Here is a 27224-nt window from a genome sequence, read left to right as displayed (position 1 = left end):
GAGCTGAAATGGTGTCTGTACCCGGCTTTTGTTAGTTGGCTGTCTTGTGATAGAGAAGAAAAGTCCTGTATTGTGTTTTCTAATTCATACTTCTTCAACTCGAGATACCTCCAAAGTTGACGAATGCCTGGCTTCAGAAGTCACTGATGTTTTACCTGGCTCCCCTGTATCTATATGCCACTATGGTGTCACCTGACTCCCTTTCAGTGTGGTTAACTGTACCTTTCGTCCTAGCGGGTGCTGGTGTAGCTTCCATGCACACTGGTCCTTGGGCAACGGCAGATGGTGTGGAATACAGAACGGCAGGTGGTCTACTGGTGGAGGCTCTCACTGGCTTCACCACCGGATCCGTTGTTTTACCCTCTGTTTCATGTGGAAGCGGTCACTGCCCTGCCTCCCTGACCTTTGGTATAAGGCTGGTTTTGAAATCTGTGTCTTTGCCCTTATACCTGGAATATATGTGGTAGTCCCTTGACTAGGTGGTGGTCTGCCTGTTTCCTAAGCCCTCTCATATTAATGGAGGAAAGATTATATGTATAAGGAAAAAATGAAATTTTACTAAAATATGTGATGATGTTGAGCAGTTTTGAAACATACCTATGTATGAAAGTTTCCCTGTAGCAAACTGAGTTGGCTTGTATCCATTCACATGTAGCAGTCACGAAAGCTCAGTACTTTCCGAAAAAATAAGGGGGGGGGTGTTTAGTAATGCCAGAACCTATAACTGTGTCCTCAGAGCTCCAAGGTCATTCAGTCTCCCTCTCCCTTCTGTCTCTGAGGGTTTTCGCCCCATCCGGTTCTCTCATCAAAGACCATCTGTTTTAAAAATTCCATTCAAATATGACTTTTTCCATCAAAACTTGGATAGCTAGTTTTACATTGATATATTATTAAGATTTTGTTTTGTTGTTTTTTTCAAATGTTTTATTGCATTCATTTATTTATCGCATGTGTGTATACTTGTGTGGGCAGCACTGTGCACATGTGGAAGTCAGAGGATGCCCTGGAAGTTCTCTCCTTCCCCCGCGTGGGTCCCAGGGATGGAACCCCGGTGTTAAAGTGCCTCTTCCCACTGAACCTTCTCACCAGCACCCTGGGACGCTGAGCCATGGTGATGGCTTAAGCCTAGCAGGTCAAGGGCAGCCTGGGCAGCACCGTGAGACCTCCTTAATTAATAATAATAATACTCTGTTCTGTGACTTAGGCAAGTTCTTCCTGTGAGGTGTTAGTACCCCACAATCAATAGTCCTAGCCTGAATTGTGTCTGACTCCAGTCAGGGAAAACCAGTGTGGGCTCCAATGAACTCTCTCTGTGTGCTTATCGTTGGGTCCTGAAACTCTGTGCGCCTGTGTCCGTGTGTGCTCTGCAGCTGAAGGAGTTCCCCTCAAAAAGTTCAGCTAAATCCCCCTCACTCCTGTTTGAGACCACTGACAGGCTAATAAGGAAGAGTGATGATGGTAATAAAGCCAACCGCTTATAAAATGATAGGGCTGTTACCAGGGGCCACAGAGGACGGGCATGGTATCCATTCCTGCGGCTTCCCACCGTGGAGACGACCTCCCTGTGATCCACAGAGCATCCTGGGACGCAGAACTACCTTTATCGGAGCAAACCTGGGATTCGCAGTCTTGATGACTAGCTTTTTAACCCAGAGAGTATAGCTATAAGGTTTTAATTTGTTATGATTTATTGCACTGAAATTGGTGTAAAATGGACAACAAATCATGGGTGTCACAATCTGGAGATGAATTTTATCAGCTGAGCAAGGGGAGCGCCTGTGGGATTTGCACAAGCATCTCATAATTCTTTTCATATTACGGATGATGAGGAAACCTGTATAAGGAAACCGAGGGTGACGTGGTATTCCCTGAGTAGCCAATTTCACATGGACACACAGGCACATATAAATAGAGCTGCTTGGTCTCTGCGTAGATGCCTCTGTACAATTTAAAGTGATTGATGTGTACACAGGCAGAGATCTATTTAAAGTGATTTGTACACAGGCAGAGATCCATTTCCTTGAAATCCATTAGCCCAATACTAAGTCCATGGCTACCTCGCTTTTTATCTGGGTTACCTACAGAAGATGAAAACATTACAAGGTATTTACTAGTCATAATTTATTTCATGTTTATATTTGAGTGAATTTAGATTCACCCACCAATAGGAAAGTGCTGGGATGGGAGAAAGAGCTAGCCCAAAATATCAAACACTATAAATACCCTCCTGCAACACACACATACACACACACACACAACACACACACAAAATCTGCCCCTGTTCAACACTAACCTGCATGCATAATTAATTGAAGCATCACATTCTTGCTTCACAGCCTGAAGAGAAATTGAATTCAGGTGTTTGTGGAACATATGGGGGGTGTACTGCGAATTTATGACCTGCAGCTTGAGTGTAAAACCCCAAGATATTTGCTGTTAAAACTTAATGAAGCTTGTGCAAAAGAGCTATTTTTATTTGTAATCTGGTAGCCGGTGCATCTCTTGGTTTAGCTTCCCCACTCCTCCCAGTTTCTCATCGTCCATCCTGGAGCCTATGAGGTGGTGGAAATCTCATATGCCTGACCAGCCTGCTTTCCCGTTCAGCCGGCTTGAGAGTTAAGTTTGCTCCACATCATTTTGGTCTGTCCAAATTTTAACTCAGCAATTTTGGCACTGACACTTGGACAGGTGACTGGGCCCAGGGCAATAACTAAAAAGAAACACTTTCTTTCCACCATAAGAAGTCATGTTTTCAGAGCGAGGCGCGGGGGGGCAATATTTGGCCCTTGTGAAGGAAGCCGAGATGCAGTGCTGGAGAGATGGTTGAGTTCTAAGTGCTTGTTGCTAGGCAGACATGAGCATCTGAGTAGATCCCAGCACTCACACGGAAACCCAAGCATGGTGGCCAATACCTGTAATTTCAGTACTGGGAAGGCAAAGACAGCAAGATCCCTGAAACCCAGAGCCCAGTTAGTGAACTCCAGGCTTGGTGAGACCCAGTCTCAAATGATAAAACGGGAAGCCATTGAGGAAGATACCAGGCCGTTGGGCTCTAGTCTGGACCCTCTCAGAGACATCTACAGATGCTCACAGGTGTCACACGCACACGCACACACGATATGGAGGCCTCAGGTTCATCGTCAGCTCTCTCAGAGGACAGGCCTCCGCTACACCCACCTCCGCCTTGCTGCTTGTCCCTGTGATTGAGCGGAATGCTCCAGACTTGAGCGCCAGGAGGGAAAACAAATGCAAGCATTCCCTGCTAACAGACGGGTGCAATGAGTTTAATGAGGAATCTGGATTTGCTTACTAATTTACAGCAATTAAAAACTTACTTCTGACATCTGTAGATGAGGACTAGTTCTCTGGCAATGGCAAGAGCAGGGACTATGTTATGGGATTGCCAATCAGCACAGAACGTAGCTCAGTATGAGGAGGGTGACTTCCTTGACTCTGAGTTGATGCCATACTTTGATGCTTCTGTATGGGTCCCTTGAGTGCAGAGACACCCCATCCATGATTTGCCATCTCTGTTTAAGAGTTTATTTGCCCCCACTCTGTCCTGCTGCCGGTCTGTCCTGAAAGGCTTACAGCCCCTCACACCTACACTTGACATGACCGTGAGACATTGCTCATTGATGTGAGGTGTTGCTGGTTGTTGAGGTTGCCTGTTTCCAAGACTGCTTGGCAAGTATGTCCCACATCTGTTGTGCCTACATGGCTCTCTGTCTGTTCCGGTGTAGCTTGTGCTCTAAGCGACCTTCTTGAAATACCTGCACTGCAGACTCCGTGTTGGGATGAAATCGAAATTGTGAAATTTGAACACCAGAAGAAGGGAGCCCCACGAGGAATGGAATTCACTCATTTTCCTCAGTCAACATGTTTTCAAAGATAACAGTATTCGGGAGTGGGCAGATGGCTCAGCCGTGCTAGCATGAAATCCTGTGTTTGGTTCCCCAGAACCTACACATAAAAAGACGTGTGGGCGGTCCACTTCCGTGATCCTAGTACTGGGGAGTCAGAGTTAGGAGGAGTCTCAGGCTTGCTCACCTGTCCAGCTCAGCAAAATAGGTGAGCGTGAGCACCAGGCTCAGTACAGTAGGTGAGTGTGAGCACCAGGCTCAGCACAGGAGGTGAGCGTGAACACTAGTTCAGTGAAGTAGGTGAGCATGAACACTGAATCAATGCAATAGGTGAGTGTGAACACAAGCTCAATGCAGTAGGTGAGCGTGAGCACTGGCTTGGCGCCAGATTCAGCAGAGGACCCTGTCTCAAAAAGAATGAAGAGTGATCAAGAAAACAAATTTAACATCACCTTCACACACACACACACACACACACACACACACACACACACACACACACACGGTGAATAGTATAGCTCTCAAGGTGATGGAAACGTCCGAGTAGGAAAATGTTTGATTGAGTGTGGACTGCATTCTTTCCAGGATCTGAGATATCTGGAAATTAACTTCTTGTGTTTTAATTAGGAATAGAAGCATGGCCCTTTGGCATCGCCGGTAATTGGGTGGCAAGCACAGGTGTGAGATTCCCTAGCATTTGGAATACTACATTGAGCTCAGGCCAGAAAGTAAATTGCTGGGGCTGGGGATGGAGCAGAAGTGAGGTGGCTGAGGGTGGAGACTGAGGCTGGCATGGCTAGCCAGCATGTGTTGAGCAGCTACCCTTTCGTAATTGGAAGCCAGGGTCCTTCCAGACAGTGGGGACTTGTGAACGAGCTCCCAGAAGCCTTTGGGTCTCCTTCAGACATGCACACTGGGAACAAAGGGCTCTTGAGCATGGCAGGTGTGTTTTCACCAGGCTGTGGGGAGACAGCCCAATTTCCATGATGGCTATTTTTTCAGAACAGTGTTATAGTAGATAGCCATCTCCCCAGAGGAAGAAAACAAACAGTTGGGAAGCTATCTATGGAACATTCTTGACCAAGTGCTGGTGTTCCCAGGCTTTACTTGTTAGGGTATATAGTAGACATTGATTTTTCAGTTATATCTTCTACACCAGTGTTTACTTGGTGCACTTTCTTTCACGTTCAAACTTTGCAGTGACCGTCTTTATGCATGGTAGTGTCAGAATTCCGTTATACAATAAGCACCTTGTTTACCTGGTCTTTTGACCAGCCTATTTTTGCAACAGACCAGATTTATTTATTTACTGTATAAGTGCAGTGTTGTGTGTGTACTTTTAGGTCATTTGAGCAAGTTAAAGTAATCACATGCCATTCCCTAGAGTTGGGGGGGGGGGCGCATGTAGGTTTGAGGGAGATGGGGGAGTGCTATGAGGGTGGCCATCTAGCAAGAACCATGAGTCTTCTGCTCTGTTCTAGGCTGGGTTCCTTCAGCCTTGACTCAAAGATTCACTTAGTTTAGCTCTGTTCCCCTCCCCCCGTGTGTTCCTCCCCGACCCTCTTTGCATGCATGTGTACATACAGGTGTAGTACGTATGCGTGTGTATGCGTGTCTATGTCATGTCCTCCTTATTCTCTGTCCACCTTGTTTTTTGAGATAGGGACCCTTGCCACCCTGACTAGCCTAACTGACCAGTCAACCACAGGCATCTACTGATGTCTACCTCCTAGACTTTGCTGGTTGGCTTTTATGTCAACTTGACGTGGACTCAAGTCATTTGTGCTGAAGGAACCTCTATTGAGAAAGCAGATTGCCCTGTCAACAAGCCTATGATGCATTTTCTTAATTAGCAATTGAGGTGGGAGGCCCCAGATCACTGTGGGCGGTGCCACCCCTTGCCTGGTGGCCCTGGCTTCTATAAGAAAGCAGGCTGAGCAAGCCATGGAAGCAAGCCAGTACGCAGCACTTCTCTAAGTCCTTACCCCGTTTGAGTTTCCGCCCTGACTTCCCTCAGCCGCGGAATGTGAGCTGAGAGTTGTGAGCTAAGAGAAACGCTTTCTCGAGCTGTTTATGATCATGGTGTTTTATCACAGCAATAGAAACCCTAACTAATGCACAGATTATACGCATGTGCCCACACGCCTGACTTTTTCTACAAGGATTTTAGACATCAAATTTGGAGCCTCGTACTTACAAGATTACAAACTGAGATATCTCCCCAGTCCTTTTTCTAGTCTTACACTGTGGAAATGTTCTCATCAAGGGTTAGTCAAGACACGAGAGAGCAGACTCAGGACAGACACATGTCAAGTTCCTGCTTGTATCACAACCATAGACATCGTCTTGGACAGAATAAGTCATCTGGCCACGACCATCATCTGTGAGCGATACAGTTTCTTTTTCTGCCTGACAAATTCAGTCCTTTCAAACAGCACACATGTGTATTCCTATTCTGCGGGTCTGGAGTTGAGACTTGGCTCAGGGTCTCCTAGTGGACAATGAAGAGGTCAATCAGGCTGGCTATAACATAAAGGCTCTGCTGGGGAAGTCCCGGCCTCCTTGCTTGTCCTTTGCAATCGTGGGATTCAGGGCAGGGAACTCCATTCCAGAGTCTAGCAGGATGGATGTCACCTTTTTAGGTGGTCATGGAAGTATCGCTGCATACACTCAGCAATGGTGACTCCAACTTTTTGATTAGAGGCAAATGTGGTTCTTAGGCACACTTGAAGGTAAGTTCCAGAAAGGCCACACACAAGAAGGTGAGAGACTTGGGGGCCACATTAAAGTGTGCCCTTCACAAATATTTGCTGAATTATACACTCCATCGCAAGCCACTGGTGGTGACAGTCATGGACAGGACTGAGAAGAAGACATATGTGTGCTCATTTGAGCGGCACTGTAGCACAGGACTATGTCAGGGGATAGCTGGGGAAGAATTAAGTACAAAATTGGCCTGGGAAGTCAGGAAAGTCTTCATGGGGGTGGAATTTGATTTCCTGGTAGAATTTTGAAAGCTGAGAAAGAGAAGGTGGGGACAAAAGAAAAATCAGAGCAATTGCATCCTTTTTCCCACTTAGTGTTCTATGTTTCAGGATGAGATCTAGAGAGGGCTGGCCACAGTCTAGTAAGGCCTGCTGTCTACCTTCATACTGGCTTCTTGTCTTCTCTTCCTTCCATGGGCATGACCAGAGGCACCAAGGTGGTGCTCCTGTTTAACCTTTATAAATGTATGGTTGACTCTCCCTCCCTTTGAATTTTGGATCTCAGTGCTCTAACCTTGCTTCCGGGTTTCCAGATTCCTGTTGCATAATTTAAAATGTAAATGTTAAGGTATTTTTAGTCTGTAATAAATTCATCAGTCCCATCACAAGTTCTCTCTCTACAAATTCTCTTTGCTCCTCTAAGAAGATAGGTCAGAATTCAAGCCACAAGAGAGTGTGTCCAGGCTCAGTTTGAATTGGAAGGAAAGGTTGGATTAGGACAGCGGGGCTCTGGGGACAAAGTTCAGCAGTGGAGCTGCAGGTACAGTTCAGTAGCCAGCAGACACCCCTCTGAATACCAGAATCTGTGGGTGCTGAAATTCCGGGCATTTGCATAGAAGTCTGTGAGTATATGCCATATACCTTAAACCCTGTCTAGATTTGCAACACCTAAATGACATAAAAGTGCTATGCAACTTACCAGTATACTTAGTCTTATGTGGAGAAACAATTTAAAAATTACTCATGGCTTGGTGAAATGGCTCAATTGGTAAAGGCGCTTGGTGTCAAGCAAGCAACCTAGGTGGTGAAAGGAGAGGGCTGCCTTCTGCAAGTTCATCTCCACGCATCGTGCACACACACACACACACACACACACACACACACACACACACACACAATAAAAGGGCAGCGTCCCAACTGCCAGCTGAGGCTGAGGCTGCATTCTTGTGATTTTAATGAGTGGCTTGATAAAGTCCCATTTTTTAGTAAGTTAAAGGGCTGATGGGATGGCACAGTGGTTAGGCACACCGGCTCTTCTTCCTGAGAACCTGGTTCAATTCCCAGCACCCACATGTTGTCTCAACCTTCTGCAACTCCAGCCCCAGGGGATCTGATGCCATGCTCTGACCTCTGTAGGCACTGCATGTATATGATCATAGATATGCATGTATCCACACACATAAAAATATATAGTAAAACATATTTAAAGCTATGATCTTAATAACTCCCTCCCCCCCAGTATTTCCTACCCAATGACAGTTGAGTCCAGGGATGAGCTCTGTGTAGAACTGAGCGCCTCCGTTTCTCAGGACTGCCGTTCAGAGACTATGGGCCGCACCTTGATGCAGTGGAAACAATTGGCATAGGGAAACAGAAAAGAGCAGCTGTAGAACATTGAGTAGAGGTAGCTACTGGCTGCCAGCTACCCTATTGTGTTTGGCTTGTCTCGAATCAAAAAAAATAAATAAAGTCAATGACTAAATTTAGGATGAAAACTGGATCTATAATTTCTCTTTTAAAAATGGAAGAGGCTAGGAGTGGATAACTCAGCTGGTAAAGTTCCTACTGTGCGCTTGTGCGGAGCTGAGTTGGATCTCCAGCACCCATGCAAAAAGCTGGGCATGGTCCCAACACTAGAGAAATGGAAACCGGTGAATGCTGGGACTCGCTGGCCGGCCAGCCTCGTGTAATCAGTGAGCCCCAGGCTGTAAGGCTCTGTCAGATAAAACGAGTTACAAGACACCTGAGAGGCAGCATCCAGGTTGACCTGTGCCCTCCTCGTGATCTGCACATGCCCTCCACCCACAGAAACATGAGCATACGCATTCCCACACACACCAAAGGGAAACTGGAGGGCATCCGTGGGCCACATCCCCCTGGCTGTCCCAGCCTTCACAGGCAGCACATTTACCGTCTTCTCTAGGATGGCTGTTCTCGGTTCAGTGAGTGGGGACAGGCGTGGCTGTGCAACCGGTTCCCTTACCCTGTTCACCAAGAGTGTCCAGTTAGCAGGCCTGCAGAAACTACTCTTAGCACAAATGGATTTATCAGTCACCATCAGGGAAACAGGCAAAACCTACCAGAAGGCTTCCTGCCATGTGTCCTGTGCAGTCTGCTTTGCACAGACTTCCAAGTCCTGCTGCACTGTGAATGCACAGGGGGCCAGAATTCTCAGGACAGGACACAGAATACAGCAGAACAAAACCCTCATCATTACTGAACCAAAGGCAATTTTTTTCACATAGTACACACACACACACACACATACATACATACGTACACGTACTCACGCACTCACGTGCATGCGTGCACATATACAAGCACACACACACCATACATACACATACTCATGCACGCATGTGCATCCATGTACATATACAAACATACACACATGCACACACATGCAGACCAGTTATGCTACAAAAGCCAGTATGGCAAGAGGAGGCCAAGTGCCAGCATTTGAACCAAAGCTACCTTTTGTCTGTTTACAGAGAGCATCCTAAACCCCCATCATCTCTGTTCAGATCCCCATGATGTGGGGGTCTCTGGAAATTGAAATTTCTAGACTCATTAAGATTTCTTTAGTCTCAGTCATTCCTTGAACTACTTCGGTGGTGTTTTGATTTATTCCTCACCAACATTACGGGTAGGGAGGGAATAGGAAGTAAAGAAAAAGACCAGCTTTAAATTGGCACCAGCCCTAATCTAGGTTGACTGGGATGCATAGGGATTAGTCACTATTTCTAATGAATATTTAAATCTCCTTTGGCTTTCTTGGCAAAAGAGGGCATCAGAGTTTTCAAAGCCCAGATTTGAATGATTGGCCCGTCACAGGCTGGCCTGGGAAACGAGTAAGCTGGTGCAATAGTTCTCTCTTGCAAAGCCAGGTCTTACCTCCACGCTGCCAATGCTTATTCCCGAAGGGTGCTTGATGGCCTTCCCATCCTGGAAATTGTCATCAATCATGAAACCATTGCAGCCTGTCTTCACCATAAGCCAGGAAAGTGCCGCCGGTTCAGCTGGTACAGGGCAAGCTGGGCTAATTCTCTAGAGCGCAGGCTGAAAGAAAGCAGAGGAAAGGAAGGAAAAACCGTTGGGAGATTAGGAAACCAGGGCCCATTTGACTGCTGGGGCTGATCCTAGAAAGCCACTGAGGCTACCCACAACCGGAATTAAGGACATTGGGTCAACCACCATGTTGAGGAATGACCTTGACCTCATCACAGACAGTGGAAGGTTGGTTTTCATCACTTGCTTGAATTTCATGACCCATAAATATGCAGTTAATGCATGGGAAGAGCTGAGCAGTGCTCCTGCTGAGGCCGGAGCACTTTGTAGCTAGTCTTGCCTCTGATCATCCTCCCATTGATGTCGATTGAGAGCAACAAAACCACCGTTCCTTTCCTCGCTGCTCAATTTCTGTCACATTATGCTGGCAACTAGACCATCACATGCCTAGGTAGTCACTGGTCGCGTGGGAAAGAAAGAGCGAGGTCGGTAACCAGTGCTAACTAATGTGCTGGAACAAGGTATGGCTATATCTGTATTTTCATAAGCCAGTGGGAAAAGCGGCTTGCATGTCTCAGAAGCATGGAAGGAACTTTTGAGACTGCGTGAGATGTTGCATGATTTGAAATAGCACATTTACAGGCCCGGTAACTTTCATGTTCTTAGACTGGTCAACCCCAAACACCTGCCACTCACCTCCTTAAAATGTCAGTTTCCACACTTGGCGGGATGAGGGGCCATGCTGCCTTCTCTACCAGGCTTACTGCTGTACCTGCTGCAAAAGGAAGTTCGGCGCAATACAAAGAGCATGCATTCTTGTTTAAACAAGTGATTTGCTCAAACATTACTTATGTTTTCATTATAACATGGAAATCATGTGTTGTTCATGGCCTTGATGACATGTAAATAGGAAGCTGATGAAACAGCAATATGATGTCATCCTGAATATCTATGAGAACATGTACACATTCACACATTGTGTTCATGCATGTACCATACGCATATGCACATCCATGTAGACACATATACATGTAATAGTATTGTGATTATAATTTTGCATATCTGTAAAGATATACACGTGTTCACGTACACTGAGACAGAGACCCATTACCTACACCACATACACAGACACATCACATATGTACGCCACACACAAACATAGGTTCACAGATACACACACCAATACATATGCACAGACATCCAATCATGTTTGCACAGAGATACCCACACAGATGCATGTACATTTTGTTGTTTGCCACTCTGTAGAGAGAAGATGCCAGACCAGCCCTTTACCAGTGAGCTGCATCTCCAGCCACATTTTAATTTTTGGTTTTGATTTTAATTTGAATCATGCTGTTGTTCATGTGTGTAGGAGGGTGAATGGTATCGATTTACTTGATTGCAGATGATATCTCTGCTTCATTTGTAAAAGTGTAAGAAAAATGGTGTGCCCTGGGCTAGGGAGCTGGAGGAGCTAGTCTGGACCCTGATTGTTCTGATGTTCAAGGCCCCATCTTTCAAACCTTCACTGCCAGCGCCTAACCAGATTATGAAAAGGAAGCGAGACTTTGAAAGGTCACCCCGTCAGACCTCTGCTGGAAGAGCCACATTGAGCTGAAGCCCAGAACAAATGAACGTTTCAAATGCCCAGATTTGGTTGTAAGAATTCACTTCCTGTTTGAGTAACACTCCACAGCTCGCTGCCCTTCCTCCCAGCAACTGCCATTTGTGGTTACTGTTCCCGAGGGTGCTCACGGCTGCCCCTTCTCTTTTAGCAATCGATCCACTCCTAGCAACCATGACCGGATACAGCGTCTACGGCAAGAGTTCCAGCAAGCCAAACAGGATGAGGACGTGGAAGACCGGCGCCGCACCTACAGCTTCGAGCAGTCCTGGGTGAGTGTCTGGTTCGTTAGCCCAGCAAAGAGGCTCACAGCTGCCCCCATAAGAGACGCCCCTGAGCTATGACCTCAGTCTTTTATGAGATAAGACAAGATGGAGCCAAGTCCCTCTGACCTTTAGCATTCTGACCTTTCCCTCATTCCCATCTGGGTTTCATCATTGCTAATTTCATTTTATATCTTGTTCCACCATCTGTCCACTGTGTAATAGGTTCAGATAGTCATACGACGAGACACGGCCCAAGAATGTCTGCTCCCAACCACGTTTGTTATTAGGCTCACTCAGTGCCTTTTCTATAGAGCAGAGCCAAAGTAGCTTGAGCTCCTGTTCATCTGTGTCTGAGACAGAGACTGGTAATTCTTGGCTCTTTATTCTCTAACCCCCTTGATATTTCGTTTTATTCTGTTTTGCTTTATTGAGACAGGGAGGGTCTCATATAGCCCAGGCTAGTCTCAAACTCACATATAATCAAGGATAACCTTGAACTCCTGATCTCCTGCCTCTGCCTCCCAAGGGTGGTACTACATGTGTGCATCCTTATGCCAGCTTTCTCTGGTGCTGGGCATCAAACCCAGGACTTCATGCATGCCAGGCAAGATCTCTACAGGTGTGGCTACCACTCCTGGCTTCTGACTGCTGACCTTGTACCCACATAGTGAACTTCAAGTTTGAGGCCAAGTGTCTTCTCCGTGTAGGGTATTTTCACTGAGAGAGCTGAGGATTTTATCGAGGTCTAAATGAGGAAGTATCTGTGATTTGGACGTTTCCACGTTATCTCTTTAATAGGAGAAAAGACCAGAAAAAAAACAAACCTGTACTTTGGAAACCTAGCTACCAAAAGTCAGAGGTCAAATTACAGTGCACCAGATGCCATTGAAACAGTGAGACAGACAGTGTGGCCTGTGTATTGTTTCCTGTGGTGACAGAGCAGGCAATCACTTGGATGACAAATTGGTTACCTTAGGCACGGAATGGTTTCCCCAGTTGTGGATCAGAAGTTGACCTTTTCCTTTCTTTTTCTTTCTCATTTGCAAACAGTCGAGGTCTTGCTGAGAATTCTCCCTCTGGCTGGTGGCACAAGAGAGCTTATGGTTACTGTCATTCAGCTCCGCCCTCCCGGCTGTTCTTCCTCCTCCCTCTGTGAGAGCTGCTAACTTCGCCAGAGTGTAACCTCTTCTGGCTCTCACTGTCTCTTTTAGGAATGTCTTTCTTCCCACGTGTCTGCTGGTCTTTTAGCGTTCCTGGACTCAGAAGGTATCAGAGCATGGTCTCCCATGATGGAATGGTCCACACTTATTTTATTCCAAAGAACCTCAAGTTCATCTTCAAGTTGTCTGGGAAATGTAGCGCGTATGAGCTGAAATGCACATTTACAATACAGCCAGATGCGTTACGTAGAGTTTCCTAGCCAATGTCTCCGTCTACAGATGTATCACATAGAGAGAATCCTAGCCAACCACCTCATTGATAGAGCTGCCTGTGGCAGAAATGACTGCAGGTAGCCTTAAAATCTCATCTATTTTGGAACGTTCACTGTAAACCCTAGCAGTGTGGATGCACCTGCTCACGGGCCTTTGTTCAAGATAGAGTCTGAGTAGGAAAGACCTGGTTTGCAACACAAAAGGCCTTTAGAGGAGCGCAGGCCCAGAAAATTTCTGAGCTCTAATTGGAGTGCATTCTCTCCCAGGTTGAGGAGGAGGAAAAACAGGTTCTTACCCCTCCCCGCCCCCATGCAGGTGTAGTCTACACCAAACAGCACTCTGCTTTAACTCTTCCCTAAAGTGACACAGGGAAAGTTCCTGAGCAGTAGCTGGGACGCTCATTATTATGGGGTGCTCCGGTCTGGATGGGACCGGCAGTTGCTCTACAGGAATTAAATTACAGGCTGTGCACACAAGAGTGCAGCATGCTGAAGGAACCCCTCAGACACCTAACACTGCCCACACGGGATGCTCTGACTGAGGCAACTGAGATATGGGATAAAGGAGACTAATTCCTTCCCATCCCTGGTCAGTGGAGACTGAAAGTACTTTAGTCCTTCAAGGAGAAAATTGACCCTGTGCCGTGTGAATGTCCTCATCTTTCCTGGGCTTACTTTGTTCCTTGCAGGCTTTAAATGAACAGCAAAAATCTACCTTTTCCTCCACCCTCATGGTGTGGGCTTACAGTGGGGACTTTCTGTCCTTCCAGGGCATGACCTGGTTTCATCAGGAGCCCAGTGCAAAACAGGGTTATTCTGCATTTCTGGTTGCCTCCCCTAGGCCAGGGGATTTGAGAAAACAACAGTTTGCTTTTATTGTCATTGTTTTAATCACTTGTGAGGCCTCTGCTGCTGTTGCTTCTTCGTTGCTCCTTGTCCTTGGTTCAGAAGACATCGCTTTCATTTAAGCATCTGGTTGAGACCTCAGCTCACACTGCGTGGAGATTGCTTTCCTTGGAAATTTCCCTGGAGAGAGCTGTTTTGCAGCAGAGGGGTGTCAGTTCCTCATGGAGAAAGCCTACAGCAAAGTAGACCACTTGCTTGGCACTATAATCATCCCCTAGACAGACTTCCCTATACACACGGGCCATGCTACCTGCAGAGGGGGTGTTGGGTGCTGTGAGCTCCCGATGCGAATGGCCTGCTCTGTAGATCTGCACGGCATTCTCAAGGTTCCAGGTGCTTCACGAGCACGGACGAGAGAGAATAAACAGAGACAAACACAGTATCAGTGCCAGCACACGCCTTTCTAAAGATCGGGGAAGTGGGGGTTCTGAGGCCTTTTCAGCCTCGACACAGGTTCTTGTAGCACTTCAACTTTTTAGCATTCAAAGAGTGACATAAGGATGGGGCATTGACCTGGACACCAAAACAGAAAGAGTCTCAGCTCTGCCACCCGAAGGCCCAGCCTCGTCTGATCTGGGAGGTGAAGAGGGTTCTGCTCTGGTTTGTATTTGGAAGGATGATTGAGAGAAGATTAAAGTTGTCAATAAGGGAACTACAGAAGATAATGGCTGCATTAGCAGGACCACAGTTAATCAGTGAATAATTTACACTCTTTCTATGACTTAATTTGATAAAACTTCTTTCTACCTGTTACCAGAGCTTTAAGCTGTCATTTTAATCGGTTTGGAATCCATATGAGAGTTACGTGTATTCAACTTCTAAAGAGGTACCCACCGTCTTAAAGGGCTATCATTTTTGTCATCATTTTTATCTAAAAAACACAAACTGTTATGTTTTACTTTTTGTTTTCTGTATGTGCCTTGGGCATGTGTAAAATTTAGAAAATTTTATTATGCATATTTAGGTAGAAAAAGAAACCTCCAAATGGTTATGTGTGTGTATATATGTGTATATGTATGTATACATATGTATGCATGTATTGTGTATACACATATATGCATATATACATACTTTCACACAATTTTCTTATATATATATGAAGTTAAATGGCTGCATATGTTTTAAGTTATAGAATTTGTATATGACTCAATAAACCAACAAATTTATTTCTACCTCTATAATCTGTAAAGAAAGTTGTAGTACCACCTAGTTCTAAATACTACTGAAACTTTCTATTGTGTCTACACAGTCTTATTCATGAATCTGTTGAATATTTTAGCTATTTTGTTTTGTATTTTTATTGTTGTAAAAAAAAATAATCCAAGACTTTTAATTAGCCAAGAGAGGCGCCTGCTTGAGCAAATCCGGTGGCGCCCTGAGGTGGCTTCTTCCATTTTCTTCCCCACTGGATGAAGTCAGCGTTTTTCCAGCCAGCTCAGTCTTGCAGGGGAATCTTTCTAATCATGACAAAGACCAGTACTCTGCAACAGGCGGATTTTTCTCTTGTGGCTTCTAAGAGAGTCCATTGTGCTCAGGGACAGTCAAAGACGCACCTCTATCTTACGGTGTCTTTTGTCATTCACACCTGGCACCTGGGGTCTATATTTTTTTTTTCAATTTAAAAAGTCACTTCTTATAACCGATTTCTTTGCACACAACACCTAGGTGATTTTGTAATTTGCATCTAAAGCAGCTGCACTTCCTTGCCCGAATTCCCAGTGTTGTGACATTTTCTGTACAGCTGCTTGTTTTGTGTGTGTCGTATGCAAGTGTGGGGTGGTGTGTGTTGTATGCAGATGGTAGGTGTGCATGCAGGCACACGCCAGAGTTTACTGTGGAATGTGTCTTCCTCCATGACTCTCTACTGTGTGTTTGGAGACAAAGTCTTTCCCTGACCCGGGAGCTGCAGATGGGCGCAGATCTGAACTCATGTCTTCATGCATGTGCAACCAGCACTCTGTCTACTCTCCCTGCCCACTTGATTGTTAGAGAACATGGAGGCCTCTGTGGGGTGACATATTCTCTCTTCCTCATGTCTTTATTCATGTAATTTTTGATTCAGATGCATGACTGTGCTTCTCAGGTGTCATCTATGGACTTGTTGCTACAAACTGGTCACGTATACAATCTCCCCTAAGACCCATGGCCGGTTAGAGTTATCTGTAAAAGATGAAGGTACAGGCATGACTGGCATGCCCTTTTGCAGGCTTAGAGAGAGATAGTGAAATATGGATGGCGAGCCTGAAGTGTCTGTCTGGTTATAGGCGACGTCTGTCTGTCAGCCCCTCAGTCATCCATACGTACGGGCTGAAGCCCGTCATTCCTGAAGCCCGTGAGGGTTGCGGTGGATCTGAACAACTGACGAGGTTTGAACCATGTCAGAACGCACACAGTCGAGGAAACAAAAGCCCTTCAACTTATTTCCCCCCCTCTGTCAGAATCAAATCTTCAGGCCGCTGAGAGAAACAACTTAAAAATCTACCTGCATTTCTGTAAGATCTTACATTTTCTTTTCACATCTCCACAAGCAGTGTGTCAAAAGACAGCGTGAGCTTAAATCGCTAGTTACTGAGTCTCGTCGCAGAGTGCCAAAGCCTTCCAGACAACCTGACATGTGTAGGAGCTTACAGTGCGTGAAGGGGAAGGAAGCAGGGCACCTTTGGGGCACAGTGCAAACCATGCACTTCTCGCTTTGTATTTGCCTGCACAGTGACGCTCCCCAGGGCTCCTTCAGGCTCTCCGCCACCCAGTAGTTCAGGGCGTCCTGCCTGTCTTCGTTAGTGTGGAGGATGCTGTGTGCATAAAAACAGGGACTCTCTGGGGAAATGCTCTGTCATCCATCCGTTCATCCGTCTGTCTACCTATCTACTTACCTATCTATCTGTCTGACTGTCTGTCTGTCCGTCCGTCCGTCTGTCTATCTCTCTGTCTGTCTGTCTGTCTACCTACTTACCTATCTATCTACCTATGTATCTATCTATCCATCTATCTGTCTATCCATCCATCCATCCATCTATCCATTTATCTATCATCTATCTATCTCTGTCTATCATTTATCTGATCTATCTGCCAAATCTTTCTCTCATGTGTTGTGTGTGTGTGCATGTGTATGTGTGCAAGCGTGCACATATATGAAGACATGTGGACACCAGCGATCAACCTAAGGAGTCAGTCCTTAGGAGTCACTTGCCTCTCTTTTTTTCTTTTCCTTTCTTTTTTTTGTTTGCCAAGGTTTCTCACTGAAAATAGAGTTCACCAATTAGGCTAGGCTGGCTGTCATCAGTGAGCCACAGGGTTCCTCCTGACTCTACTTCCCCACCACAATACCCAGGTTTTAGGCAGGTCCTAGGGATCCTAATCTAGGTCCCGTGCTTCCACAGCATGGTGCTTTAGCCACTGAGTCACGTCCCAGGCTGCTCCGTGCTCTTCATCCTGAAGCTACATGATGTATTGTTTGAATTGCACGTTAGCCCCTGGCACACATCTGTCCCAGCTAGTATGGTGTGAACACCCGCCGGTGCAGACTGGGGTACTGCAAAGCCCAGTCACTTGCTGCAGCATTTCTGTGTTGGGATATTTTTTGAAACATGTGCCGAATGAGGACATCTGCCTAGAGACGTTTGTCCTGGACGTTGCCTCGTTATCGCCTACCAGCACAGAAAGTGCTCTCTGACAGACAGAAACCAACCAGAGGGGTGGGGCTTCAGGAGCAGGACTCACGTTACCTTAACACTCTCTGAATACTAAAGCCATTACTTTACAAAGCCATTATTGAGTCATGGCCTGCCACTGGCTTTCAGCGCTAAAAGAGAAGTCAGTTAGAGCTTTTTAGCAGATAGTCTTCACCTAGAATGTGTTCATTGCACAGTGTCACAGAGCACACGGGACACTGAGATGGATGAGTAACAGGACAGGTATCTTGGGGTGCCCACAGCAGCACAGCAAAGAGACATCCCTGGGGAGTCTCTAGAGGTGCTGACTGTCTTTTGATCTGCACAGCGTAGTATATAATTTGATAATTCACTGTGGGTGACAAACACACTCCACACGTGATATGCTGGCCAGAGTGTACGGTCAGGTGGAGTGAAGATTTTCTCAGGCTGGGTTCACGTTGGCCAATTACTGCTTCCTGTGATCAAGGGAGTGTATGACTTAAACTGGTAGTCAATATTCTTTAGCTGACAGGTCTTTGCTGTTGGTGAGGGTTCCTGGTCCTCTTTGGCTGGCATCCTTGCGGAAAGAAGGCCTAACTTTGGTCCCAGTGTCTCATTTTAACTATTCTTTACATTTCAAAATTGAGGTGTCCCTTTATAACCCAGGTAGACCCTCCATGTTGTTGGCCTTCAGTCACAGGCCCGTGAACGCCTGCCTTTGTGAGTTACACTAGCAAATTTTTCGTTTGTCTTTGTTGTGGTGGTTAGTTGGTTGATTTGAGACAGAGTCTTAGGTAGCCCAGACTGGCCTCAAACTCACTATTGAGGGAGACTGTCACCTTCCAATCCCCCTGCCTCTCTACCTCCAGAGTGCTGGGATCAGAGCTATGTTCTATCGTGTGCATGTTAGGCAGTGCAGGGTATAAAACCAGGACTCTCTTGCTGGGTGAGCATCGTACACCTGAGCTACGTTACCAGCCCTGGCTTTGGGTCTTAATTTCCAATCCTCTGAGCTTTGTGTTTGCTGTGTAAGGGATGTCAATTAGTGCCTATGTCAGCATTTACCGAAGCCTTGCTAAGAAACACTCGCAAGTTGGCCCCTCCATTTTAAATGCTGTGCCCAAACCAAAGTCACTGCTTAAGATGTCGTGTGTAAAGACCCAGCCGAGCTATGATATGGTTCTTACTTCAAAGAAACCTGAGCGAGAAGGGAGCTGAGAGGTGGCTCAGTTGGCATAGAGGTTACCTTCATGCACAAACAAAGCTTTGGGTTCCATACCCAGTGCCACGATAAACCAGGCATGCTGATACCAGTGTTCAGGAGGTAGAGCAAGGGGGATCAGAAGTTCTAGGTCACTGTTAGCTGCAACACAGTGAATGCAAGCCCAGCCTGGGTTACATAGACGCTGTCTCAAAATAATGAGATAGAATAACAAGTAAACTTGATGTGTATAAATGAAATCATAGAATCTGCCGAATGTTTCAGAATCATTTGGTAAGAATCACAAATCGGAGGCTTAACAGTGTAATTCAGGCAGAACACTCTCCCAGCATGTGTGGGCATTGGGTTCCATCTCCAGCACTGCAGAAGACGCAGAATTGAAGCGGCATCACTTGAGGCCTGACAAGGCAGGTGCCATTCTCTCACTGACAAGCTGTGCATCTCTCCCACAGCCCAGCTCACGGCCGGCGTCGCAGAGTGGCCGGCACTCAGTGTCCGTGGAGGTTCAAGTACAGCGGCAGCGGCAGGAGGAGCGAGAGAGCTTCCAGCAGGCCCAGCGCCAGTACAGCTCACTGCCAAGGTGAGCCGCCCTCAGAGCTGCAGAAACAACCTTCTCAACCTGGACCGGGATCACTAGGAGTGGGCAGTGCGAGCATGCTTGGCTTGGGAGGGCTACCTTTTGTCTGGTGGCAGCCTAAGAGAGCCAGCGTCTGTACCTGTAATCCCCAAAGCGAAATTTCCCCCTCTCTGAAGAAAGGGAATACGTCATGCCTTTGCTTGCCTGGCTGCCAAGGTTCAGGGGTGACTGTTGCTGTGTGCACCCCAGCTCTGTTACTGCAGGAACGAATCCTTTATGCAGAACTGTGGACAGGCAGTCACAAACCTTGTTCTAATTGCCCTCTGTCTCGACTGTTGCTCTATATGGAAGTGCTAGCATCCCAGGGGTGCTTGGCTCATTTACTGGCAATCAAACAAGAGAAGCTTAGGTGTTGGGCTCATGAGGGACCTCTGCTCTGGGTGTCTTCTGTGAAAACTCTAGAACTCTGTCGCATGACTGGCCACACTGAATTCACCCCCATTCTTCCACCAAAGTCTCCCTCCCAGGAACTAGATAGTGCAGAATAAATGCATTGAAAACCCTGCAGGTTTTCAGCCACCTCTAGACAAGCCGCATGACAGTCTGTAGACATTTGTTTTTCTGTCTCAAAAGATGCATGAATTTGAGCAAAGCAGTTTAGGGAAGGTGGTGCTTATCTGTGCATTGGCTGAGCCACGTGAAAATGAACTTGCTTCACCTTCTGATAAAGGCAAGTCCCTCTATAGTCCAGTGCTCTCCGTGGCCGCCTCAAGGAACCCAACACTCCCAGAGGTCAGACAACAGGGGTGTGCAGCAAGTTCCCACCACCACGCGCGGTCGTGATGCACCCACCAGTTCATTTGGTTGTCTTTTTATATCTGTGAGGCAGTACATCCCTTGGAACACTAACCGCCTCTTGCGGCTACAGAGGGATTAGCCGCTGAAGTCATTTAGCCTACCCTGGGTAAGAAGCATGGAGGTTTAAGTCTACACAAAGTTCTTTGGAGATTTCCCATCTTTTCGGTAAATAGCTCCGACAAATGATGGAAGTGAGAGTCACAGTCAGTCAGTCCTTCCAGAATACTTGAAGTCCAGGCATGCAGGCATCCTCCACTATTCGTGACTGGAGCCCATAGCCACCACAGGGTTCTCTCCTGGGATTCAAAGTGTAAAGCCCGCTGTGGTGCTCTGGGAGGGGTGTTTGGAAAGGACACCTATGGGAATCTATGGGAATGCACCTAACGAGTTGAAGGCAGCTAGCGCTGCCCACTGGCTGTGTGGCTGGCGCTCTGTCTCAGAGGCAAGCATGATTGGGATGGCTCTACACACCTGCTGTGGTCCCGCCTCCATGGTCACATTGCTGGGCCCCAGCACACCAGACCTGTGTGGGAGAGCACTAGGGGCTGAGTTCTTGTTTATATTGGCAAGATGTTGCTTTCTGTATTTCAAGTGGGTTTAAGAGTATCCTTCCAAACTGAAGGAGAACTTTAACACAATTCACATTGTAAGGGAGGAACCTGGGCTAAGGAAAAGAGGCAGAAGATGTAGGAATGGAGAAGAACATTGAAGGAAGGCAGACTGGAGGCCCCCGGCCCTTAGAAAGTTCCACTGGGGCCCCCTGGCCATATTAATTGGCCCATAGTCTTATTACTTATTACTTGTGGAGGGGCCTTCACTGGGCACCAGCTCTTGGATTCTACCCCACTTCGTCTCTACAAGGAAGGGACCAGCTGATATTACTCTTTCTACTAAGTATCCTTGGCTCCAAAAGGTGGTCCTCATTGTTCTCCACCCTAAATCCAGAAGCTGATATTTGACATCAACTTGCTCTCTAGATCCCACATGTCATTTGAAGAGAGCCAGGCCCTTTTCTAAGAAATTTGCATGTAATGCTTCCTTGATTTCTCCCCAGCACCTTACACAGTCAGCTACTACATTCCATCTGACCCGCGAGGTAGCTTAGGCCTGGAGAACACAACTCCCCCAGACTTCACAATGACCAAGTGACTATCTGAATCTGTGTTCCTAAGCTGTTTTTCCCTATGCCAGGTGATTAGATGTTTAGTTTTGTGTGTGTGTGTATGTGTGTGTGTGTGTTCCCCATACCCCATTTCTAACCTCAGGATTTGCTTTCTTTTGTACTCATTAATCTAAAGCTAACTTAGCTACAAAACAGTGCCTCCTCCCACAGCATCTTCTCATCCAGCCCTGAGAGGGCTTGGTGCATTTTCACAGATCTGAATGCAGAAAGAACCTGCGTTTCCAGAGTGACTGCAGTGCACCTTTCTATGCAAGGGGCACGCAGGGTCGGGAAGGAAGGCAGCTCTAGTTATCCAGAGACCACGGATGAGGAGGTGACCATGTAAAATCCCAGGCTCAGTGTTGACACACTCATCTGTCACATCTCTGGTCAGATGAGTCTGTGACCTCTTAAGTGAAGATAATCAGTGCTGTAGGCAAAGAAAGCTACTCATCCCATCTGAGGATTCTACTGTGGCTCCCATGAGGAAAGCCAGATGGGTGTCACCGTTCTTCTCAGTGGCTCCCAGAGCCTGTGGTGACATTGAGGGTTTAATTCTTTCTTCATCTGCAGTGTCTCTCCAGCTCCAGCTCCAGCCATGTGGAAAATGGGCAGGTTCTATCCTGGACCATATTGCAAGCATTCCAGAACATTCAAATGCTGATCGTTCTGTTCCTTTGGGAGGCACGGTGGTGTCCCACAGTCTCCTCGTGAATGTGCAGTGTTGTGTTTGCTGATACAAGAGGCTGAGCCTCGCCTCTCACCACCGACGATTTTCTTGCTGATAAATGGAGCAATAAGACATTTTCTTTATGAGTGTCATCTCTCCTCCCTCTCCCATTTTCAAGGGGAAAAATAGGGCACGTCTTCCTTCCTGGCACACAATTGTTACACTTTATCAAAGGCAATCTTACTGCAAATTCATAGAAGTATCCAGCGCCTTGATAGTAAATTAAAGATGTCTCAGAATAAGTTTTCTGGAAACTGTAGCAAGTCTCTTGCGGAAGTGGTAGGATGTGAAGTTTCTGTGTGGCTTGGGTTTGTCTCCCTATCCTGGGGTAACAGGAAGTGGGTTATCTAGTGAAGCGCCTGGTCTTTGGTGAAAGAAACCTGTGGTGGGGTAGTGTTTCCAGATGGGAAGTTGTGCACAACCTGTGACAGCCACTGACCACAGGACCCCAGAGAGCCAAGCTGAAGAAGGAGCTGCCTGTTGGATTATTTGCTGTGTTTTGTGGCTTTTATGGCTGATCTGTTGTCGTTCTGAGACTGTCTCCTGCCTCCCAGGCTAGTCTCAAATGCACTATGTAGCGAGTGAGGACCTTGGACTTCCCATCCTCCTGCCTCTACTTCCCTAATGCTGGAATAATAGGCATGCACTCACAATACCTTGTGTATGTGGTGCTGGGGATGCAACCCAGGCCTCCTGCATGCTAGGCTAGTGCCCTAGCAGCTGAGCCCACCCTAGCCCTCGGACGGCTGTACTTCCTTCTCGTCTGAACTCATACTGTAATCCATCACTGGGGTTGTTTCGACTTGAACAGTAACACTAAAGTGAGCAACACTTATCACGCAGCTAGGTGCTGCCTGACCTCTAACACTTACACCCTTGTATCTGTGCCCACACTACAGGGGACACGGTTGCCCTGAGCAAGAAGGCACCTCACGCTAGGAGAAGCACCTGTGTCTCAATAGCTGCTGAGTCTGCTTCTGTCTTTTGTTCTGTCTGTGCTGGCCAGTTAACTGAAACTGAGGACTCGCTGAGGACAGTCATTGTTTGTGTTGTGTTTGTACGCTCAGTGCAGGCACATGTGTGGCGGTGCACATGAGCGTGTGTGTACACGAAGGCCAGAGCACACCCTCTGGTCTCATTGCTCAGGAAGCCCCATGGATCTCTTCTTTTCTCTCCCTGGTGCTGGAATTACAAATGTGTGCTACCCCACCCAGCTTTTTACATGGGTACTGTGGATTGAGCTCAGATCCTTAAGCTTGGGACTCAAGCAATGTCTATTTTGAGATCTCCAGCCCCACCATGGTACCTGGTAGATGACCAGGTCATGGTGATAGCTGCTAAAGTCTGGAGATTCATCTCTCTCTCTCTCTCTCTCTCTCTCTCTCTCTCTCTCTCTCTCTCTGTCTCTCTCTGTCTCTGTCTCTGTCTCTCTCTCTCTCTCTCTCATGCCTGACCGACTTCTTTGCTTTATTGCTAGGCAAAGCAGGAAGAATGCCAGCTCTATATCACAGGACTCCTGGGAGCAGAACTATGCCCCTGGCGAAGGCTTCCAGAGTGCCAAGGAGAACCCCAGGTACTCCAGCTACCAGGGCTCCAGGAACGGCTATCTAGGCGGGCATGGCTTCAATGCCAGGGTCATGCTGGAGACCCAGGAGCTCCTCCGCCAGGAGCAGAGGCGCAAAGAGCAGCAGCTGAAGAAGCAGCCCCCCGCCGATGGAGTCAGGGGGCCCTTCCGGCAAGATGTCCCTCCGTCTCCATCTCAGGTGGCCAGGCTAAACAGACTGCAGACCCCCGAGAAAGGGCGGCCCTTCTACTCCTGAGCCCCGATGAAGAAGGCAGCGCGTCACGTCATGCAATAAAGGACATTTTCCTAAGAAGACTTGCGTTCTCGGAGTGTGAAAACCCTCCAGTGGTACTACAGAACACTTCTGTCGCTGGTATCAGTGCCTTTAAGCAGCTCGAGCAAAGAAACAGAAGGCCTTAATGTCTTTGCCACTGTGTCTCAGTGTCTCTCTCATGGAAGGATGCCCCCTCCTAACAATTCCAAGTCCAAGGCACCGCCCACCTGCTTCTCCGCAGTACTGGAAGCTTCAGCTCCATGCCGTGTATGAGATGTCTATGGCTTGGGTGTCGCAGCTTCACCTTGGAGAGTGACCCTGAGGCTGCAGGTGCTGCTGAGCCCTTTCTCCCTGGACTCTCCGCTAGGGTGGCATCTCAGCCTCTGGTAGATGACAGGGAGGACGGCATGCACCAGGGACAAGAATGCTCCAGGACCTGGCAGCAGGGTTGTCCCTGTTCGGGGACTCAGTCCACATTTCCTTTTCTGTCCTTGGAGCACAAAGGCTCGGGGCGGTAGTGAAGAAGCTAAACCATGAGTCAGTGCCATTTGGCTGTCGGAGGGGTTCTTTCCAACTGCCTTATAACTACCTTCACTACCCATGTCACAACGATTCTAGTCTGTGTTTATGAATACACTTGTTCAGTCACCTTCATGACGCTTGGGACTAGGGGCAGGGGACCCTGCGGAGAGAGGCGGGACCTGACGGAGGAGCTCTGACCAAGCTATCCTGTCCTTGTTTTACTTTATTTGCCTTGCAATAGGTCGGCCAGGAAGACACAGAGTGGGTAGGACAAGGGAAAACCAGCTTTGGGTTCTGAAGAGGAATCTCGGTACAGTGTTTGAGACTGGAGTCAATATTTGTCTCCTGTAGCCATGTGATGTGTCCCTTCCCGGCGAGACCACATGACTGAGTCATTCTGCCGTGAAGCATAAAACAAATAAAAGGAAAGCCATCCCACTTGAGAACACTCTGACGTCCCAGAAGAGCGCTCGGAGTCACATTTCCGCGCATGCCTGTGTCACGAGGCCCTTGATACTCCCGCCGTTCATCTGTCGGTCTGAACATCATGTATTGTAAACTAAGGCTGGGTTGCTAAAGTGCCTGCAATTCTCGATGTGAAAAAAAAATCTTGAGAAAAAAAGCTCAGAGTACCATGTATTAACAAAAAAAGAAAGGAAAAAAAAGACATGTATTGATATGCCTATTTTTTTTTACTGGCACATTGTATTTTTTTGTGTGGACTTGTTTTCAGGAAATATACAAAGTGTCCACAGCCCGGTGTCTCTTTGCATCTGTGTGTAATGGCTTTATCTGTTAATGACTCGCCGTGGTGTTTAAGTGGTGTTTCCGATGTAAGTAAGCGTGGTGACCTTGGACGGTGGTGGCTTTCTCACAGCCTCCTTAGGCTGTGAGGAACAGCTGTCCCTGTACATATAAGACTTCTAATAAAAGGCATATTTCCTCCTGTTCTCTGAGTGTCTCTAGTTTTCCTGTCTAATCTCTCCTAGCTGCTTTTTGAAAGTATATTAACAGATGTCTTTTTTTTTCATATTTAGTGAAAGTGGAAAGTTTCTTCCTATCTCTGCAAACACAGGATCGAGTGGGGGAGCATTTGACCACCCAAGGAGAGGGAATGGGGAATAGGAAAGACTGGAATCCCATTTTCTTTCTGTCATTTAAATTTTTTATATTTTTTTATTCAATTAAAATTTATTATATCTTTACCTCCCTTCTTTCTCCAGCCCCTCCCATACTCCTCCACTCCCTTTCAAATTCATGGCTTCTTATTTTTTATTATTGTTGCATGTATATGTGTATATTCATAATAATGTGTAAATGGAGCCATTTATTAATGAGGATCATGGAAGGCCTGGAGACCCCGAAGGAGTCCCTGGGAGGTGTGGTCTGAAGGACACCACATATGTCCATGGCTGCCTTTGGTGGTCGTGGCCAAAGACTCTTCCTGAGATGAAATAGACAATGACAGGTGAGCACGCCTATCTATGGGTGATTACTGACTCCCACCGCCATCCCCACCCCACGGGCAGTAACCAACACCCACTCCTGTGGGTTGTGATGAGTGCCCTCTATGGACGATAGTTTTTGCCCGCCTGCCATACATCTCTACAGGAGGGCTTCTGATGAGTGACCAGGAGGTGGCCTCAGTGCCCTAACCCTGTGGCCTTCCAGCCAGCTCCCCCTATGCCTGGGACTTCACTCGAAAGTGCACCTGTTAGCTACACTGTTGCAGGTACAGGCCCACAGTGAAGACACCTGGGATTCAATTTGTGCATTTTAATATGCTTCTGCTCATCCTGAGAGTCCTCAGAACTCCACACACACACACACACCACAAACGCACACGCACACATACATGTACACACACACAGTCAAAGGCAACCTATGACCAAGCAGGTATGGCGTGATCCCACCTTGGTTTATTGTCACAGGAAATCCCGTTCCTTAGAAAGCATAGTGTACCCAAAATTTAAATATCTGTTAAACACTCCCTCTTTCTATTTTCTTTTATCCTCCCCTCTTTGAACAAAGATTGCTCCAGCGGTGACACATGAAGTAAGGAGATAATCTTCTTTCCTACTGCAGAGACGGGCTAGCATCTCAATACGGCAGCTAATGAGAGTGTCCCAGGTCAGAGAGTGCGCATGCAGGGGGGCGGCTCTGATGGAAAATCACCTTCGGTTCTGAGGAATGACTACATCATCAGCTGAACTAATGCGGCTTTAAAGCCATGTGAGGGTGAGGGGTGATCTGAACATAAATGTTCTTTCTCTCTTTTTAAAAGCAAGGGGCTGCTAGCCTCGAAGTTCTGGGCAAAAGGTGAGGCTGGTGCCCACCATACAGAGGACTTCATGCTAGATGGATTCTTGTCACCGGTTACCTTTCCATCACACACACACACACACACACACCCCATATAACACACATCACACCACCCAACATACAGAGCACACATACACATCACACATTTGGGGCAATGTAGGAATCTATAGGTGATCATAGTCCCTAAATTCAATTTCTTTTTTTCCTCCGATGGTGCTGAGTATGGAACCAGAGGAGTCCCTGGAAGCCAGAAGAG

The 27224-nt window shown here is 47.0% G+C and overlaps 1 protein-coding gene across 12 annotated transcripts in view; it reads left to right on the top strand.

Moving 5' to 3' along the window:
* Positions 1–25586, top strand: part of Pard3 (par-3 family cell polarity regulator) — a 490400-nt gene extending 464814 nt beyond the window's left edge. For all 12 annotated transcript variants that reach the window (XM_057753424.1, XM_057753429.1, XM_057753430.1 and 9 more), the window contains 3 exons: positions 11632–11752; positions 19412–19539; positions 23764–25586. In XM_057753424.1, coding sequence (XP_057609407.1) covers positions 11632–11752; positions 19412–19539; positions 23764–24106 — 592 coding nt within the window. In that variant the 3' untranslated portion in view covers positions 24107–25586. The remainder of the gene's footprint in view (positions 1–11631; positions 11753–19411; positions 19540–23763) is intronic.
* Positions 25587–27224: the final 1638 nt, after the last annotated feature.

The sequence above is a fragment of the Chionomys nivalis genome, chromosome 21 (assembly GCF_950005125.1).
Source record: "Chionomys nivalis chromosome 21, mChiNiv1.1, whole genome shotgun sequence".
Taxonomy (NCBI): domain Eukaryota; kingdom Metazoa; phylum Chordata; class Mammalia; order Rodentia; family Cricetidae; genus Chionomys; species Chionomys nivalis.
This window is presented reverse-complemented; position numbering and strand designations above follow the sequence as displayed.